This window comes from Cyrtonyx montezumae, unplaced genomic scaffold (genome assembly GCF_038088225.1).
Source record: "Cyrtonyx montezumae isolate F1298 unplaced genomic scaffold, pur_monq_1.0 scaffold_5, whole genome shotgun sequence".
NCBI classification, from domain to species: Eukaryota; Metazoa; Chordata; class Aves; order Galliformes; family Odontophoridae; genus Cyrtonyx; species Cyrtonyx montezumae.
The window spans coordinates 15,431,950-15,453,098 of record NW_027072056.1 but is presented as its reverse complement, the minus strand read 5'-3'; the positions used below and the strand labels follow the sequence as shown (position 1 = coordinate 15,453,098).

General features: G+C 37.4%; 1 protein-coding gene across 1 annotated transcript; it reads right to left on the bottom strand.

Moving 5' to 3' along the window:
• Positions 1 to 2,893: 2,893 nt before the first annotated feature.
• KNG1 (kininogen 1) lies at positions 2,894 to 20,585 on the bottom strand. The gene is made up of 10 exons (XM_065747786.1): positions 20,288 to 20,585; positions 17,354 to 17,464; positions 16,281 to 16,365; positions 13,673 to 13,845; positions 11,872 to 11,979; positions 9,550 to 9,631; positions 8,556 to 8,728; positions 7,207 to 7,314; positions 6,196 to 6,285; positions 2,894 to 4,224 (listed from the first exon to the last, which is right to left on the bottom strand). Exons 1-10 carry the CDS (start codon positions 20,510 to 20,512, stop codon positions 3,520 to 3,522), a joined length of 1,860 nt encoding a protein of 619 aa, XP_065603858.1. The 5' UTR covers positions 20,513 to 20,585; the 3' UTR covers positions 2,894 to 3,519.
• Between the last annotated feature and the right edge of the window lie 564 nt (positions 20,586 to 21,149).

Genomic DNA, 21,149 nt, shown 5'->3' with positions numbered 1-21,149 from the left:
TTTCTGTGATCTCTGTTATTATGCTCTGGGAAGTGTTATTCCTTTGGAGCTTATGTTCAGTTTTTGCTGAGCAACAGATTGAAACCAGTTCAGTAGCACCAGTTGCAAGATGCCTTACCCAATTAGGAAAACTTTCACTCTTTCTTTTGAAGCAGCTTTCTTCCTACTTTGGAATGCAATAGAAACTTTATTAGCTACATTTTACCAAACCAATTCTGTTTAGTGCTTAAATAAAATGGTGGAAACTGAATTGCACAAATGGAGTTTGTGAACGCAGTGAAATCCAGAGTTGTGTGCGAGTAACTGGTTGTGGAACTGAAATTTTCTGTTTCAGTTGTTTTTCAGAATATTTGAGGAATCTGGGTAGTGTGTTTTGTGTGTCCCTAAGTATCAGTGGCCATGTAGTGTTGCCATTTCTAGTTCCATAGCCACATAAATCCATTTTATTCTCAGAGCTGTGAATCCTGAATTGAGAGCTATTATCTTGATGGCTATTAGACTTCAGAAAACAAAGAAATAAATGGGTTCTTACATCTTATAACATTCTAGTGTCTGCTGTTAATTATCCCCATTTTCTGTTGTCAGGTGCCTGCAGAGCTTTCTCCATGGCTAGTTACACTAAGGGAACAGAGCATTAGGAGATGGCTGGAATTACAGAGTGTGACTAAAAGGCTGTGTCTGAATTATAAGAAACACCCAGCAGGCTGCACACAGCAAAGCTGAGGGTTTGTTTGCACCTCAGTTAAAATATGTATTTTGTCTCATTGCCACAGATGGAACAAACGAGAGAGAAAAGAGCACATTAATTCCAGGCAGTAACAAAATGGCCATCAGGTGGCTCTGATTCTCAGCAGTATGAGGAGCAGAGCTTTAATTCAGACATATTTTCACATCCCAGACCACCGGTTCCAATCGTCTGTATGAGCCAGAATGCTTTTTTTTTTTTTCTTTTCTGAGGCAGGACTTGCTATTTTTTTTATATTCAGGTACATCTTTCTTTATACACCTTGCATATAGTGAGTAATTGGCAAACTTTTTATGCTCTGTTGATAGCGCTTAGCATTTAAGACGGGTTGCAAAAGTGTGGTGTCACTGGCGCAAAAGGCACGCTAATCGTTGAGCCTGATAAACCTTTCGTGGCAATCACGTAACCCGAATTTGGAGATGGTGTTTGGAGATCAGCGATTTGGCTAGAGCAGAGATTCTGCCATCTGCTGGCCGAGGAGGAAAATTACTTGTTAAGAGTTGAGATGCACCGGCTTGAGTGCTCGAGTAGCTCCAACAAGAGGATAAACTGGCGGCTCTATAGAGCTTCTCAGCACCAAGTCTTTTTCGGAGCAGGTCAGTGGTTTCCTGGCAGCATGCTTTTCCATCAAGAAGTACTGTTCTGTTACAGTTAAAACTTTTTGTGGGGGCACATCAATGAGAAGTTGAAATGTTCAATTCTAAGAACACTGGAACATAATTTTCAACTTTTTTACACTGGAACACTGATTTTTAGTAGATAACGATTTTTTTTTTTGAAGTTATCATTTTGGTACACTATAAAAACAATAAGTCAGAACTGAAATTGACTTTTTATGAAAGTGAGGCCTCGCATTATTGCTATAGTACATGGTAAGTTCAAAGTAGTGAGAAGTATAGGAGTCCCAGCTGTCACTGTGCTGCTCTGACCACTCGCTCTCTCTGCCTCACTGCCTGTGGCTGTGCAGGTATGCTCTGGAAGGACATGACAAGGCTCTGCCTATCTTTTCAACCAGATGAGGCACATCAGAGATGGAAAGAAGTTTAGCTTTTCTTCTCTTTGTGTCTTTATTTCTCTTGCTGCCATTTTTCATGACCCCAGTTATGCCCAGAATCATGCTACTCAGTATTTGGGGGTGGAGGAATCAAACAACTGAACATAGCTCTTAAAACTTCCCTTTATTTAGCTTTGTATAATCAGTACCTGTCATAGACTTTGCATTTTGTCCTTCAAGGAAAGCAGTGAAGGAAAAAATTCCAGGATCTGATTAGCAATAGATCTGAGAGTTCTTAGCTAGAGTCTCACTTCAAGGAAACAAACATAAGTTTGATTTCTTAAAGACTGCTAAATTTGTTTTCAGAAAGGACAATGTTTCTGATTATGTAACAGCAGTCATGACAAATAATAAATATACATCTGTATGATGGCCAATTAACTATGTTAAGGAAATGTTTAGATTCATGTAACCAGGCTCAATTTATATTCAAATAGCTATTTTCTAGTTATGGATTTCATGGCTTCTTAAATACCATTTCAGTGTCCTTTAATGTAAAAAAAAAAAAAAAAAAAAAAAAAAAAGAGAGAAAAAAGAAAAAAGATTGAGCATCCAAGGTGGTACTGGATTCACCCTGGACATGGGTTGATTCTTCCCTTTACTCTGTTTCCATCCTTGCAACTATGTTCCTGCTTGCTTTTGTTTTCTTTACCTCTGTCATTTTGTTGCAGCAAAACTTTCCCAGTTGTAGCACTCTTTTTCAGTAACTCTGTGAGCGACCAGGTTGTGGTTAAGCAGGCAAACTGATTTAGCATTAAATAATTTATTTGTATATTTATTGTAGTGTATTCTTCCAGCTGAATGAGTAAGCAGATCCACGTATAGTGAAACTGTTTTCATTTGCAGGGAATAGTGACTTTTTTATTTGATGTATCTACCAAAACCTGATTTTATGGTGGAATACACAGAATAGAAAATATTCAACCCAATCTCTGAATTAAATGCAGTTTAAGAATGGAAGAGAGCAGACAAACATTGGGTAACTTAAGTGTTTGCTGTTCTGTCATCTAATCTGTAATGTTTGTGCACCTCTGCCCATAAAAATCTCTGTCATCAGAACTCTGCTGGGTAGTTAACATACTGTGCAAAGAGAATAACAAAGCTGCTTTATTTAGCATTTTCTGAGCTCTCCTTGTTATCAGATTCAACAGAATAGGCTCCATAATGATAGAGTGGTGGCAATGTTATTTGGAGTCAAGAAATTGACAAGTAAAATAGGTTCCTTTATTTTATTTTCTTCCTCAAAAGATTAACTCCAGTAAAGTAGAGAAATACAACTTCAGCTATCTAAGAAAGGCATCCTTGCTCTATATTGGTTTACTTTTGTCTTATGCATATTTGGATGAAATTCTTCATGTAATCTGCAAAATTCTTTGCTTTTTAAACATAATGCAGTGAGATTTGATGCAGTGGTTCACTGTGCACTCATAGCAATGTGGGGCAGATGAGACGGTCACGACTGGAACTTTGGAAGCAGACAGCAGTTGACTTGCCCAGTCCCTTTACTGGACGGCTCCTGAATTATTGGTGCCATGCCTGATTTACACTTTCGCCAAATGTGCAACAGTTATGCAGAGACAGAGTTCATACTGATGACCTACTTGAGTATTTTAGCTAACTGAATGGAAGCTTTTGCCTCTTAGATCTTATATATTTCAAAAGGCAGAAAATTTCTGGTTTTCTATGTAGGGCTTCTGGGGAGGATCCTATAATGCTTGAATTACTGTAATGCATCTGCAAGATCAAAGCTCATCTCTTTGTTTTGAGGAGACAATGGGTTTTCTGTTTGAAAATCGATGTTTTCTGTAGCAGAAGGCAAGAGATCCTCATTTATGAAGTCTCTGGGAAGGATGGAAGGAATGGACAGGTCCAGAATTTGTTTCCAAGGTTTTCCAGGACACATGGGCAGAGGAGATTCTGTGTGATCCAGCAACCCATTAATTAAAGTGATATCAGGAGGATTTACTTGTTCTGCAGTAGCACCGGTTTCTGTCCTTGCACCCTCTGGACTAATGAGCTCTGATGCTGTTTCAGCAGTAGATGATGGGAGGGTTTCTTTTTGATTAAAAACCCTTTCAATGGATTCCTCAGAAGATTCAGGTCTGTGATGTTTATGTTTACCATTTTTACCATGCTTGTGATGTCCACACCTATGGCCGGTCCTGCGCCCACAATCCATTTCCTGCCTGTGCCTTTTGGCATGTTCATGATCCTTTTTCGATCCATGCCTACCATGCTTATGTTTATTCTTGTGTTTATGCCCAGGTTCACCTTCACCATCTGGTCCCTGTCCATCATCTTTTCTTATTTCTTCACCAGCACTTTGACTTTCTCCTTCATTTTTAGCAGGGGATGGAGTTTCATCTACCTGTATAGCAAAGCTTCGAAGAGGAGTGAATCCCGGAGGCCTTCTTGCCATTGCAGTCTAAAAAGCAATGCAAAAGAATGTTATATATATGAGAGCAATGGCTTCAGATTTGGCAAGACCAAAACCTCTTTGCAATATATGTGTCTGTTATTAAAAGTATGTTACCAGATTTTTCAAAGCAAACTTAATAATCTTTTCTGTCTGTAATAAGCGTGAAAACAAATGTCCTCTCCAGTAATTCTGGAGCTGTATATTAGCAGCTGTATATTAAAAGAGCAATTTATTGCTCAAGTTCTGCCAGTTAACATGGGAATGAAACTACAGAGGTGAACATATATTTGTTTTAATTTATGAACAATATGGTTCATTTCTAGGACTAATTACCTCTGCTCTTGTTCGAGTATAGCATTCTGATATATAAAAACAATTCATACTGAAGTTTGACACATGTCTGGATAGTTTCAGTGCAGGAATATACTCTAGATCTGGATTGATTTGTCATATGAAATACAACTATTCAATTTTTTTAATCATTTAACTTATATTTCATAGGACTGTTTAGAAATAATACACAGAGGTTAACACTGACGCTATAAAATGTTTGATGGTTATTTAGTAATCTTTATTCCCCCATCTGTCATCCACTGGAAAATAAAGACTGAATGCCTGATACACAGCCCTGTGGAAAAAAAAAGGGGGTCTTTTCTGTCAACTGTAGTGCCTGATCCTTATCTAACTGCAGATCAGGGATTTTTAGGTTGGAGCTAAATTTGTAAATTGTCACAGATACAATAGCTTAGTGGAGACAAAAAGGAGCTGATACATAAAGAATGAATTATGAAGGTGCTGAGCATAGTAAAGTTGCTTAATGTGAACGCAGGTTAATCAATCTCACTTTATTCACTGTATCTTCTTTTCTTGATTGAGGAGCATGGGAATCTCTGGATTTATTATAAACAGCAACAACAAACCAAACTAACAACCTGCAATCTGAACTGTAATTGGAACTAAAAAAGTTCTGATAATAAAAAATACATGCATATTGCATTCTGAAGCAACCCACATCTGTGGCTAGCTAGTCATGGATCTGGGCAGGGATCTTCCTGCAGAGACTGACTCATAGCAAAAGGAAATCTAAAGTGAAAACGTTCACAGATACTTCTGAAATCTGTGTATCTGTTGGGTGTAATTATTGCATTGCCAAATGCATTTTTGTCTCAGTTTTTAAACAGTATAAATAGTAATTTTAAGGAGCTGATGGAGCTTAATACTTCAGAATTTAAGTGGTAATGTAAACAAGCAGTCAACAGGCAGAATGTTCTCTGTCCTGTTGCTTTTCTTTGTTTCTGTAATCACTGTTATCCATCGCTTCACGTTGCAGCAAAATTGACTTTGGTGTATCAAATTGCTGAGGTTTGAATGTGAGAGGGAGGAGTGTGGCATTACTGAGGTCTTTAAAAGAATAGTGTGTTCCTTTATTTTTGGTACAAAGAATGGAATAATTTGGAATGAATAAAGAAATTAATGTATGCCTTCACATGTGATCATAGAATGGCTTGGGTTGGAAGAGACCTCAAAGATAATCTAGTTCCAAACCTGCTGCTGCAGCCAGGGTTGGTTCCCAGCCACTACATCAGACTGCCCAGGGTCCTACCCAGCCTGGTCTTAAATGCCTTTAGAGATGGGGTGGCCATAGCTTTTCTGGGCAGCCTGTGCCAGTGCCTTACCACCCTGAGTGAAAAAACTCTCCCTAACATTTAATCTAAATCTCTTTTATCATAGAATCATAGAATCGTGCAAGTTTGAAGGGACCTTCAAAAGCCTTCTGGCCCCATTTCCTGGAATGAACAGGGACACCTACAGCTCCATCAGGGGCTCAGAGCCTGACCTTGGGTGTCTCCAGGGGGGGCATCCACCACCTCTGTGCAACCTGTGCCAGTGCCTCTCCACCCTTATTGTAATTTTTTTTTCTTGTATCCAGTCTGAACTCCCCTGATGATGATGAACAGTGAAGAAAAATTGTCATACCATTAGCAGGTATTCAGAGCAGTTAACCTGAGGGAAGATTTTGCTCTCCCATGGGACCACATAAATTTCTGCTTCACAGCGCAGTGGTAGCTGTTGACAAAGCATCAAAAACAGCATGTTAAGGCGAGAAAACATCAAACAACGTAAATAAGCTCTGCACAAAAATAAATAAATAAATAATAGTACTTCTAAACACTTGGAGTTTTACTTGACTATATGTGAAATCAGTTTTAGTGGTAGAAAACTCTATACTGGGATAGATCACTGCTTATCTTTTTGACCTCATAGGATGCCTATGTGAACACTGCAGCTTTGAATGGGATATTGGATTTGTGCCCAGCACTTTTGGAGCAGTGTTTAACCCTCATGGCATTCCTAACAAATATTGCTTGTTAATAATACTACCCCTACTGAAGATTGGGAAATTGAGAGTCAGAGGCATTTCTTATTTGCCAAGGTAATGCCAGCTGCCCTAACAGATTTTGGCTCTTGGAGGTAAGCACAGTTTACATGCTGGGAAGGAGTGAAACTGAAGAACCTTCTGCTTTGCCAATAGCTCCCTCATCAATTGTTTCTGGCTCTATCAGCATTACTTTCCATTGTCTAGAATAAATTTTCCCAGTATCAGCAGCATGTACTGCAGAAGCATAATTCCTTTGCATACCAGGAGCACTAAAATCTCTTACTTTCCTTGACTGAAAGCGTAACAGATTCAGAAGGATTGCCATCATTTCACATCATGGCCACCTCCATTCTTTGTTATCAGAGTAAAGTCCCTTTTGCTTTGCAGTGAGTACCAAAATACCACAGTTGAAGTAACTCAGTTTAAGCTCTGTTTTACTGCCATTGTCACTAGTTTGGGGTTGCAAACACTGGAAGTTGGTGTTGTTTAAGCAAAAGTAACAGAAATAAGAGAAATAGGAATCAAATATGAGTTTACTTCGTGTGTTTCAGGTTGCAAAGGAATTGCCTATAAGAAACATTACTATTGGCAACATCATCATTACTTACGCTGTCTGTTGTAGCTTCACAGTCCTCATGGAGCTTTTCAGACTCCTTTTTTGAGCAATTTGTCTTCTGGACAAAAAATATTAGATGGTAGTTTTGTCCTGCAACCACCTGAAAAATTAGCAAGAAGGCTTTCTGTGATACAGACATTTTTATTGAAAAGGGTTCAGGGACAGAGATGGTTTTCTACAAGCTCATACTACAGGCTCATATGACACATAGTCTACAAGTCCTGACCCCCTGGGGCAATACGTGTTAAGAAAAATATTAAAATGTTTGACAGAAAACCTATCTGCTTCTAATCAACTTACTTATTTATTCCTGTTCCCACTCTCAGAAATTCCAGCATAGAAACTGAAGGATACAGAAAGGTCAGAAAAACAGGTCCATAGTTTTGGCTTTGTTTTATTGGATGCCTGTCATAATGTAATTAATAACAAATGAAATTGTTAGAGACACCACTGTAGGGAGCCAAATATGATGTAAGAAGAGTTGAATGTGAGTAAAATGAAGTGTGTGGTGAGCAGGCTCAGTTGAAAATAAGCATATTTGCCAAATGTATTAAGGAGGGAAACTACTTTTGTTGAAGAATGCACCTGGTACAAGTTCTCTTAGTATTTTTACAGAGACCAAGATAATGTATCTTGCTTTAGAGACAAGAAAATACATAAAATTCTTTAAGTCTGTTTTGAAAAAGTGTGTACGCTAATATTAATCATCCTATGAAAAGTGAGGGGAAAAATGTAAAAGATGGAAAGGCATGGTTACTGTTATTAAGATAATATCAGCTGATCAGAAAAACTTTTTTGCATTCCACATTATCCAGTGGTGCACCTTATGGTCATGAGAAATTCCCAACACATTTTTTTCTGAACTGTGCCCTTGTTTTAATTTCAAATCTTTCTAAGAGGTTACAGCTATGTAGAATAGATAACATCGAAAATAATTCGCAGAGTATTGGCGTGGTAGATCAAGAGGATAGTTTTATCTAATAAATCTTCTCTACTTTTCAAAGTCTATGGAATGCTTCAAAAGCTGATTTTAAAAGGTGGGTAGAGATACAGAAATCAGATTGGCAAGAAGGCTCATATTGCCTTGCTTCTACAGTCCTGTTTTAAAAAAAAATAAAGAAAAATCAAGAGGCCAGAGATTTTTAAATCCATGCCAAGATAGATAAAACTTTACAAGAAGAAGTGCATAGATATCTGAATTATCAATACTTAGAGAAAAATAGTATTTGAAATTTAAATATTTTTAGCTAATGTGAAGTTGAGACCTTAATGATGTCATGTCTGTTCCTCATTTTTGTATTACGTGACGAATCAGTTCTAAAAGAAAAAGTAATTCTGAACCTGAACTGTCGCTGCTTCTATTTCTGTAGCTTTATAGTAGAAGTCTTCATTGGTCTCTAAATTATACTTTTCTACAGAAACCATCAGTAGTTCCTTCAGTTCTGCACTGTCAGTTGGGATAGGACTTGGACAACCAGGACAAACTTGAGTGGGAGGATTTACCCTTTCTTCATCTGAAAGAAACCAACAGAATTCAGATGTAAGAAACAAAGGCTTCAGGATAGATATAAGCAGGGAAAACCAGTCATTTATAAACCTCTGTCTTCTGGCACACTTCTGATCTCAGTGTAGCAAATTTAACCAAAATATCTTTGCATTTCATTTGATCAACATGATTATACCTTGGTTATCTAGAAGAGCACTGCATCAGTACCTAGTATTGCATTGGATATGTGACTACAATTCTCTCCCAAAAACAAGAATTATATGTACTGACGGTGGAAGCTAGCAAATAAAGGCAGGGAAGGCATTTGCTGAATTAAAATTAGCAAATGTGTAACAAGTGAAAAGGCAGCACTTACTGCGTACATGGAGTAATACTACACTCTCTTTTCTAAAGCTCTGAAACTGTCATAATCTGTCTCCAAATAGCTGCAGGAAATGTTAATAAGGAAACAATTAGTGGATTTGATTGTAATGAATTTAGAATTTATAAATTGCTTAATTATCGGGGGAAAAAAAGCTTCTGATAAATCAATATGAAGCATAGCTATGCAATATGAAACAAACAGTAGTATTGAGAGCTGAATTACCAATTTTGGCCTTTGTCTCCATTGCCTTTCAAAAGAAAATAAAACATATGAGATATTTACAAGTGAAAAATCTCTCCAGTAAGACTTCATTAAGAGGCAGTGCAGCTTTTATCTTGAAATAATTGCTTTGCCTTGTTATTATCAGTTCTCACCTCTTGGATTTTTATCTTGCCTATTATTTTATGATTGTAAAAAATATTAAAATTGCAGAATTTTCAGAAGTGATAGTGCCAATTACATACCTGGAATCTTGCACGTGTTTGCAATACCTACAATCTCTGCCTGATGATTTTCGTATGCATTTGCATCACATTTAGCGGTACGCTGCAGTAAAAACAAAAGAAGCAAACAACAAAACAGCTCCTTATTATATAGAAATAATGAAAAAGCTCACACACTTCTTGCTAACAGAATGAGTCAGCCACACTACTGATAATTTCTTCCTTCAGTACGCTGAGAGCAAGAAGCCTCACAGGCAGCTTGCACAGCCAGTGAATGATTAACATTTTAAAGAGTTACTTAGAGAAAATAAAACCGTGAAAAAGAAGCAAAGTGACTTATTTGTATGTATTCATTACAGAAGGAAAGAGAGAAATTTACAAACCTGAATCCAATTTTATGGAGAACTCTGGCATTTGTCTTAAACTCCAAAGATCAAAAGGAAGATTATACAACTAACATATCACTGAGTTTCTGCCTGCTTGTATTCACCCAAGTCCTCTAGGGGAATTGTGGTAGATGATGTACTTAAGATTGCCTTGCTATTTTGAGCTGAAAGAAAAAAAATGTGGTCCTGTTCTTTTTTAAATGTCATAAACCTGTAAGACTAATGTCCGCTCCATTCCAATTATTAGAAAGAAAGAACTGATCAGCATGACGGCATCAGAACTGGTTTTATTGTTGTAAACAAAAGTTGTATTTTGCAGATTGCTTCAAAAGCATCAACAAAAGTTGGTAATGACCTGACATGTTGATAAAGTATGCTTGGATTTTCAGAAAGGTTTCAATGAAGTCACTTACTGAAGTCTCTAGAGGAAGCAAATTAACTGTAGAATAACAGGAAAGGGGTAAATAACCAGTTTAATCATCAGTCCTATGCTATTTCATGTATTCTGTCTCATACAGAAAGGAGTGCAAGAGCTGAATGTTAGATGTTGATCTGGCAGAAGGAAATTAATGTAGAGAAATGTAAAATGATGCACATGGAAGAAACTTGTTCTGACTTCATGTTAGGCACTGAGCTGACAGATGCACGATCTTAGGGCTATGACATACTTGTAAGTGTCATCTATGAAAACAGCTACCTAGTAGTGGTTTAGAAAAATGAAAAAATTATAACATCAACATTTAATATCCAGGTTAAAAAAAAAAAAAGAATGACATTATGGCCTAGTACAGCTCTGTGGTTCACACATGTTGAGTAGAGGGTGCAGTTCTGGCTCTTCTGATTCAGAAAAATAATACGCATAGGATAGGTTACAAGCAGCTTTTGTGGAATTTGGTCATTCTGAGGAGTAGAATATCTTGTAATAACATATTCTAATAATATCTGTAGATGATCAGTTGCTGATCATAGTTGCTGTCTTAGTTTTGCCTGCTTAATTATCCTATCAATAAAGATCCAATCCCACAGATGCTGCATGATCAAATCAGTATGGAAAGGAGGTAGCTCTCCTAGATTATGTGAGATGGACAGAAACCATTATCTCCAGGTGACAGGTTGGAAAACTCAGGCTTGAACAGATAAATAACTTGCTTTATGTTTAAAGGCAAGCACTGCTAACAGAGAAATCTGTTTTATCTAGACAGATTCTGTTTCCTGTTACTACAGCATTGTCATTCTTTCCTTTTTTGTTCAATGCTTCAGAAATGCAGTGATGTTTTTGAGACCTCGAAGGAGTCATTGATAAACAGTAATGTAGTGCTCAACCACACATTTCCACGGCAACTGAAACAGATGGGAGTCAGAGCTCCTGTGGCTCCTTCCCTCACATTTACCAACACTGTTCACTGTGGCTGTACGTTCCTGCCTTATATTTGGCACAAGCATTTGTCTCATTGCCTGGTGAGGTAGTTCAGGGAGGTTGGCTGATCGAGCAGCTCTCTTTTTGGTACAGTTAATTCTGTTCCAGGTCAGAGCAACAAAGGAAGTACCTGGTTTTGTGGCACTATTGATGTGTGTTTGTTAATAAATCTCTTTTGAACCTCTCTTGTTTGGGCTTCAGTAAAGAGAGATAGGTAACAATTCAGCTACTTACTTAGGAAATGTCTTATGCTGGAAAAACCACTAATTGTAATGACAACTTTTTGCTTTGTGCCTGAACAGCGCTCAGAATAGGAATTTCTTAACGGTTTTATTATTTGGGTGATGCTTCAAATTCTATAAGTAATCTGCAAACATTTCAGTGTTGTCTTAGTTGCTAATTCAAGAAAACTGCATAGTTATCTGTAAGCCTGGATTTAAGCATCATTAGCTAAGTTAAGCAAGATATATTTGAGTCAGATCTCAACCGTTATTGTTAATATTAAATTTTTGTGATGAACAGGTTTTGAAGACTACTTACACCTTCAGAAGTGGTTTTGCATTCATGAGTTAAATCTTGAAATTGTTTTTTGGAGCAATTAGTCTCCTTGATTTCATATTTAATTATGTAATTCCATCCAGCTACCACCTGGAACAGATATTTAGGAGATATTTACATTATGTAAATGATGATCTTTAAGGTCTTTTTCAACCTGAGTGATTCAGTGTAAACTAATACAAACTTTGAAGTTGAACTATTGAATGAAATCACCAAAGAAAGTAAAACCACCCTTCTAAGTGCCTTCCATCCATCAAATCACATTGCTTTGAGCCATACAGAATTTATGAGCAAACCAAAAGATGTTGTCCTTGCGATACAGAAAGTAAACTAAGTCAAGTAGTTATTAGAAATGCAGTTTATATTCAGATTCTGCTTCTGGCAAGCCCGTAGCCTTGTAATGCATGGTTTCATGCACTTTCCTCCGAAGTATCTGTTACTTATTACTGCCAGTGACAGGAAGCTGGTCTAGATGGATGACTACACTAATACAGCTTGGCAGTTCCTGTGTTCCTGAGTATGTGACATAGTAAAATAGTATCTGAATAATGTAACTTTATACCTCTGGCATCATTTGTTATTGAGTGTCCTATGTTTGTCATCTGCTTGTAATTGTCTGCTTTGGGCTTTTTCCCCCTTCCCAGCTTTGTCCAGATCTTTGACCTCCCTTCATTTTTTCTGCAGGAAGTTGTTCTGTTTTCCTCACTGCAGTTACTGATTCTCACCCATAAAATCTCTGCATGTCAGTGTTGGATCAGGTAGTATTAGATTGAAAAAAGATAAATAAGAATCAAATATAAACTCTCCATCCCAGATCAATTAAAGCAGAGGGTTGTGACTAGCCTCTATTAGCCAGAAGTGCCACGATAGTTTTCTTTCCAGCTGCTGAATTGCAGTCTCTGTGGCACTTGGTTGTAAGACTTAATTGTTGTGTAAGCTTGTCCTTCAGCAGAGAATCATTGCCATCAGCAGCTAAAGGAAGGACTGTCGGAACTAAATCGTTAGATCATTGACATGAGACTAGAAGTTGCTTTTTGGCTGAGAACATACACAAAGAAAATGGTCTCTAGATGGTGTTGAGTTATATGCTAGTTAAAAAGCAAATTGGAAACTTGGCTTTCTAGCAACATTAGTCCAATCCTTTGGAGAACCTTTCACGCGGTAATAAGCATTACCTGCAGCACCAGAAATTTCTGCAGCCTGAGCATTCACTTGCAAAGCAGATATCCTTCTGTACACAAATCTTTCAGCCAGCAGTAAGCTTACTTCTTTGCTTACCCATTTTTTCCTTTACTGGTTCCTATCCTATAATGCATATAAGCTATTGACACACAGTGTCACAGTCCTGTTGCACTGCAAAAATGTAGCTGCCTTCTGCTGTTTGAGAGGCTGTAAAGTATAAAAGACATCTGCACAAGCTGGCACAAAACCTAGAAGAGATCTGTTCCTGCTGGTGCTTCACGGGCAAGCCAAGTGGAATACTCTAGAGCATCTGAGATGACACAAGATTCTTGTTTCAGCATTGAATAAAAATAAACTAGTACTGAACACTGGTTAGTTGTAGCTGTGGATAAAGAAAAAAAAATTAAACCACTTTGTAAACTTGATAGCTCTGAAAATCCAGCTTTTGATTCTGTGTAAATGAAGAAAGTTATTTACATGGTCTATGCTCTATATGAACTCTATGTTTTTAATTGTGTTATATAAAACACCTTAAAATCAGAAACGTATACATAACCAAAATATATTTTTAAAAATATAGAGAAAAAAATCATATACAGACCTGTCTTTTAGCTTCTACTGTAGCCACAAGTTTAAAAAGGGCAGCTTCATCACTTTCCTTGTTGAACTTTAGAACGGCTTTTTTCAGAATTTCTAATACTTTTGGATTGTCACTTGATATAGTATGAAAGCATCCAAGACATACACCCTGATTAGGTGATATCATTGGTTGAACTGGAAAAGAAACGAAACAAACAAAAAATGCTGGGCTTCATGTTAAGAAACCTCAGGTTTTAATTTTTCATGTATGGGAATATGAAAAATGGTTCAAAGCACCACAGTCTTTTCTGCTTTTAAGCTGAATGATCAGCAAAATCCAGATTTTAGTTTCAGAGCCTACAAGAACCTTCACTGTACTTAGACAGAATCTTCTGCATGCAGTGGTAGGGGCCACCCATGACATTAGTATCCAGCAGCGAATGTGATTCAGAGGAGTAAATGAGTTCAGGAGTCACTGAATCGCTGAAAAACCTTACAGGTAGTTTTGGCACCACTAAGGAAGTGTCATCCCCCATCCAGTTAGGGAAAAAAACAGTGAAGGTCACAAAGAGATACTCTTCAGATTCTTCAAAGCTCACCTGCTGTGTGCAGCTGCTCACTGTCCTCACCGTGTTTCAGGAGGGAGACTTAGGCAGGAGCTTTTTGGCTCACCCACTTGAACAGCCCTGACTTAAAGCTCCTTAGGGACTGTAGTTGAACTATTCCACTGCTGTGTTGTGTGAGCTCTCCCTGCTTGTCACTTCAGCTGCCACTTGCCACTTTGTGTTGCTCTCAGGCATAGCTAACTGGATTGGATGTCAATCGGCAAGTTTGATGGGATGCTCAAACTTCTGTTTCCTACTACTAATCCTTTTAGCTCTCTTTCCTTTCTAGTAATCATGGATTAGATTTTCATAAATTAATTTTATAGTTGAGTACATAAATTAATTTCATGATTCAGTGAGCTCGGGACAATATGTGGTCTCTGTGGAATTGAAATAAAATTTGTGTGTCTGATCCTCAGCTGACATAAATTGTCTTTAATGGAGTTACGCCTGCTTGCATCAGCCAGGGAATGAGGCCAGGGTCAGCGTGATCAAACAATTCCACCTGAACTCTATGTTCCCTGACATGGAGGGAAAGTCTCTCACCAGTTAGGGTCTATTGCTTAACTCTTTGTGTTTGAATCCCTTGCATTTGACTTGGTTCTTTGTACATATGGAGTATCTCAGTGTAAGAAACACTGTTTAGTTTTATCTCTACAAGAGGGACTTGAACAAAATCTAGCCCGTGATGTTTCTGTCATCACTTATTGCTGCTGACTATTGACTCAGCAGTGAACACTAAATAAGCATTACACAAAAATGATTGCTCCCTGAACATGTGGTGATAGAAGACAGCAGTGTACCCAGTTCCAAAAGGACTAGGGTCTTAGTATTCTTGTAAGTTCTGAACAAACGTGCATGCATTTTTCATTTCATTTCATTTCATTTCATTTGCTATGTTGTGTAACAAGCTGAACTTCTTAGGCTGAATATGTAATTCTTCTAACTCATGGTGGAGGTTTTTTTTTAGCTTTCTAAATGAAGATTCAAGTGCAGATTCCCCATGCACTTTCTGTGAGATTCACATACATTCTGTTGGCAACTAGATGTCACCGTTGCCCTGCAAACTGGAAACCGAGTGGCCTCTGCAGTAGCAGAGCATTTGTGCATATTCCTTGAAAGACATTGGCTGCAGGTACAGACATTACAGCTTTAATCAAGGTAACTAGGGAAAAACAAAGACAAACAAACAAACAAAAACCCCACAAAGATAATCTGTCAAACACTTTGGAAGTTGTGCTAAATACTTCTGTAGTTAATATGCACTTGACTCCATGCTACTGGTTAGATGGATTTTTAAAACTAGTTCAGATTTGTCTTACATGTATTCTTACCGTAGATACATAAAGATCTCAGTTGCAAAGCTTTCAGACAACATGACCTATTTCTGATGAAGACAATTACAGTGTAAACATAAGCCTTACATCAACCTTTCACAGGCAAGCAAGGTAATACTCTTCACTGTTAAGATCTGAGTGATATCATAGTTTATCATACATAATTCTACCAGTACTGGATATATATATTTTTTTAACTTAAATGTGCTTTATTATTTTTATATTTTTATTTTTCCCTGTTTGGGAGTAAGTTTTTGTTTTGATAAGCTTTAACAATAATGACACAGTCATTCTTAGCCTGGAGAAAGTTAAGGTACAATTCTGTCACTTTTTTCCTATTAATTTCTGGTATAATTCCATACCTGAATAAGTAAGGATAGAAATGTAAGTGTAGAAAGGGGTATCTAGTCTCCATGTTACTGATGTGCTTTTGGTCTTAAGCAAATTCATTTCATTTCTAAGGCATGAGGAAACTTACTACACACCCACTAGGCACTTAGCTTGTATGTTCACAGCAGTGGAGTGAAACTTTTAATATGTAGTTACTTTTGAAAGATGATTTATGAATATCTGAATTGAATGATGAGAAACTCCCTACTTCTAAAATTTTTGGAAGTCCCAGCATGATGTTTTTCCCATTCTAATTTTCCAATCTACTTTATGAATGGTGCCCCAAACAATTACTTACCTGGAACAATTTTGCAGTCTTGTGAAACATTAGTTGTTTTTTCAGCATTATTAATGTAAACTTGAGCTGAGCATTCTCCTGTTCTCTGCAAATACATATGACAACATTTGAGTTAAGGTTGGCTGATGAGGAAAAGTACTGTGTTGTAAATTTCTTCAGTTACTGAATGAAGTTGACTGTTGCAAGTTGAGATTTGGGAACAAGATCATATGTGCTTTTGTAGTGATGTCAGATTTCATAGATTCATAGATTTGCTGTTTTGTTACTGGAAAAGGATCTGTCTTGATTGCTGGGAGAGCAGAGAACAAACTGAGCAACTTATTTAGAAGACTGCATTATATGATGGTTGATTAGTTAACCAACACTTAAGAATTTACAGTCAGAATACAGGAAATGAACACATTCTCATAAACAAAATCTAAAGAATTGTGTTCCTCTCTGCTGAAACAAGATGTGCACCAACAATCATTTCATATTGCTTCAAATAATATGATCCCTCTTCAACACTTTTTTTTTTCTTCTGCTTTGTGTGCAGTATGAAACGACAGTGATTTCTGCTGGGGATTTGTAGTGTTCCTGCATGCTACGTGGGCCTGACTGCACCTCCTCTTCTAAGTGCATTCTAATAGCACAACCCAGATGGGCTTTGCATGCTAAACACCCTATGGTAAATGTTCTGCCACTGTGGCTTCCCTGTCAGTGTTTTTATTGGTGCCAGTCTGGTTGGTTTGGTTGTACAACTTTCTATTATATGCAAGCAATAGGATGTTTGATAACCTTCACATTCTTGTTGCATGTGTACCTTCTGTTGGATTTATAGTGAACCATCATATTGATGATTTAAAATGATCCCTTCTGCTGGGATTCAGGATTATAGTGGTAAATTCACAAATATAGTGGTTAACTTCAGGGTCATAAACTCTTCTGTTCTGTACTTTACTTCTATGAACTGTCAGAAACAACATAGCTAAAAAAGTTAACTTCTATGGGTATTTTTCGACCAGGAGAGCAAAGTCTTTTTCATTATACTGATGTTTCTGTTCTGGGAGATCTTAAAGAAAATAGATACTTACGGCTTCTGTGGGTGCTTTGTAATCGCAGTCCTTCCAGATTTTGTTTTCCTCAGTGGCACAAGTGGTCTCTCGTATCGCATATTTCACGTAGAACTGTTTGTCAGGACCTACCTGGGTAAAAACAATATGCAAGTCCTCATTTGCATAGTGATAAATCAAGACATCAGTGAAAAGATAAGAACTGTGAAGGGTAAATGTTATCCATAGGTTACCTTATGTTTTATATTATGGTTTCAGATTAGCTGCTTGTCTAAATGAAAGGTCACCCATATCTCACTATCTCTCAGTAATTATCTAAATATATTACTGAGTCTTTACCTGTAAGTACAAAAATGGTATGTCCTACTACCTATGCTTTAACACACCGTATCCAGGATTTTAGAGACAGGAATTGGTTATTAGGTTTTCTACTCACGTTCAAGCATATTCCAAGTAAGCATATTAGACTTGCTGCTTGGATAGTTAGCATAATATCCAGTTTGGACTATGCTTTCCATTCAGTTTCTTTACTCTCACACTTTGTCCTTCTCCCAGATCCTGGTGGTCACCCAAACTGCCTGTGCTCTGTGGTGTCAGGGTACTTACACTGCCCTGCATACGTGGGGGAAAAGGGCAAAGGGGTTCTGGAGGCAGCCTTTGGCTGCACCTGCACTATTCTTATAGGTGTTAAAGGCTGCGCTGCTCTAGGGAATGGCCTCACAAATCCCCTAAGATAAAGTACAAACTGTTCAAGTTTGACCTGGCCAGTGCAAGCACTTCTGATGTTGTTAAATAAGTAGGGGGCAATTTCTCCTTGCAATAAGCTGAGTGGTAAGCCTGTGCCTACAGTTAACATTAACACACTGCAAGGTTTGTGGCTTATCCTTCAGATGATATATAAAGCCAGAAGTTCTAGTTTACTGCCACTAGAAGTGCTCTGTCAGTGTACTTTTTCAGATACAAACACACAGCTACTGTAGTTCAACATTAATTCTCTCAGTAATATCACTTGAGGATAATTAAGTGACAGTTTTTGTCTTTGTGGTATCAAGAAAGGAAAGCTGAGTTGCATGGGTGGATTGTACTGCATTTACACTGGTGTAGGTGAGGATAGAATTACATTACGTTCTTTCAATTCCTGTTATATATTGCTACATCTGTACAGAAAGTATAGGGATGTGATGTGATGACTGCAGGCTGTAAGACAGGATGAAAAGGTCTCTAAAAATATAATGGACTTAATCCTCAGCAGGTGTAAATTGACATTTATGGAATTGCATCAGATTATACTGTCTGCAACGTGGATTTAAGGAGCCCAGCTCTTTTGTCTGTTAACGGTTTTCTAAACCTGGAGTAAATCAGAGCAGTGAGCAAATGAAGCACGTCAGAAAATACATTGTTTCTGTATGTCAGTTGTTGTTGTTTTATTTCATTATTTTTTATGAACATTTATGCCTTTAACTGGGGCAGGTTCAGTCTTCCACCAGTCAGCTTTTATGTTTTATTACCTTATCAATAATGAATGCACATGAATATGTAATAACCAGCTATTTAATTAATGCATTCAGCGTTGTGAGACTAGCAATGAGTAAAATCTGTACTCTTTCTGGAAAAAGACTATAGGATATGAACAATTCTCTCCTGCAGATTCCTTTTCCATATTTTTTTTCAGTATTTTTTTTCCTTGGCATCAATCAGATCAATGATTCAAGTAATAATTGATTTTCACCTCAGATCTTTTAAGAAAAGGCAGTATATTGAGAGAAATTTAATGCAGTTCCATTCATCTATGTATTCTTAAAAATAGAACAGTAAGAAAATACTGAAAATACTGATCTGTCCTTTGGACAAGGAGGTCATGTAATAGCTCTAATATAAAGAAGCAAAAAGGAAGATGGTGCTATAGCTATGATATAAAGACATTTGCATTTTTCTATTGTTAATGATGCATGTAGTTCAGCAAAGACCATGGGAGTATTAATTTGTTTAATTATGTAAAAGCTTTGACAAATTTCAATCTTTGTCTGCTAAAATCTCCCCAGTCTGAAAGCAGGAAAACCGGAGGGAAGGTGCCAGGAGATGTGGATGGTTCACCATAAAGCATTTAGCAATTCATGTCCCCTTCCTGAGCTCAGTTTCTGTTTGGCTAAAAGTGTCTTGTGATTTTGCAGTGCAAAGTATTCTTTCTAACACTGGATATCCAATGCAATAGAAAAAATTGCTAATGTTTTCAAGTAAAGCAATGCTAGTGATTATTATGGTAATATTATCTTTGTATGCATCTCAGAGGTAAATACTCTTAGTTAGATTCACTCTATACAGAGGGACTGCAGGCAGGAGATCACATTTCATTCTTTATTTCTTCTCTAATTTTAACTGTCACTCTATTTGACTAAAATATCACCTAGTGCTTTTAAATACATCTGTGACTCAGGACTAGTGTCAATCAAGCAATACTCAGAAGCAATTTATTCACAGCATTGGTGAATTTTATCAGGTCTTTTTTTTTTTTTTAGTGTGATACTAGCTCATCCCAAGTCAAGATAATATCCAGTTTTTAATGTGAGTTTTTGACATCCATCTGAAAAATCTTACAGAAAATGGAAAGGGGTAGAACTTCCAACAGAAAGGAGAAAACTGGATGGACAAGTAAGACAAAATGTATTAGTGATGTAAGTTTCCTATTATTTGCTTTCCTAGTCCTTGCATTAGTAAGCCACTCACCAGCATATAGTTTCATCGATAAGAACATAATATACATGTATACATCCCTGCTTGTCATGGTGACAAGTATCTTACCACACAAGCCATTTCTTTGATTTTATTTTATTTTTTGTAAATATTTCTTTAAGCTACTTTGCTGCCACGCTTGCTATCCCCTATGAATCAGATGGAGCAAATCTGATTCAGAGTGCATAAACAATTCCAACACGTTTTTTTGCAAAGTCTACTTACTATTCTCTTGGCTTCTGTCACCACGTACAGAGCAAATTGATTACCAGTGGTGCTGTCTCCGTTGTATTTCTGCAGTGCTGTATCAACAGCTTCGAAGACATCAGGGTCATCACAGTCCAAAAATTCAAATGGAAGAGGGGTGGCTCTAGTAGAAAAAAAGCTACAACAGAGCGCTAGAACAACAAAAAGTTTCATAACTGGACGAAAAAAAAAAGGTCCCTGCATTAGAAGGCTCCTTAAAAAGCAGAGGGAAAAGGAATGCCTGACAAGGATTTAATCACCTCTTTTATTTTACAGGACCGATAGCGAAGTAAACAGAATGAGTGGGTTGCTGGGGTTGGTTAGCTCTCATCATATCCTATTTATACAGCAAATAAACTTCTGAGTTTCTCTAAACAAATTTTGTGTGGTCACCGGAATGACACTAGGGTTATTCACCTGTTATCAAGATAACAGGCTAACTGGCTGCAGCTGGAGCCCGGCTCACACTGGGCAGGATGGCTCCTGAGCGAAAGAGCAAGAAAAATGTTTGCAGATTTCTGGCTTCTCTTTGACATCAAGACTGTTACTCAGAAATAATAAAATAAAACACCCAAGAAGATCACTGGTAATGAAGTTCTAGTTCTGAACAAAGGCACTGTAAATTTTATAGATCTGTTTAGACACAATAGTTCTGAGAAGTCAGAAAATATTTGAGAAAAAAAAAAAGTCTTTGGAAAGCTTCATATCACTGTATGCCACAAAACCCTTCAGTAGCAGTTGATAACCCTTGTCCTTCACCCTGCAATTGGAAATATCTCTGCGGCCATGTGAAGGCTACCTTTGGACCATGGTTTAGTTGGTCTTCATGATGTGTTCTTAT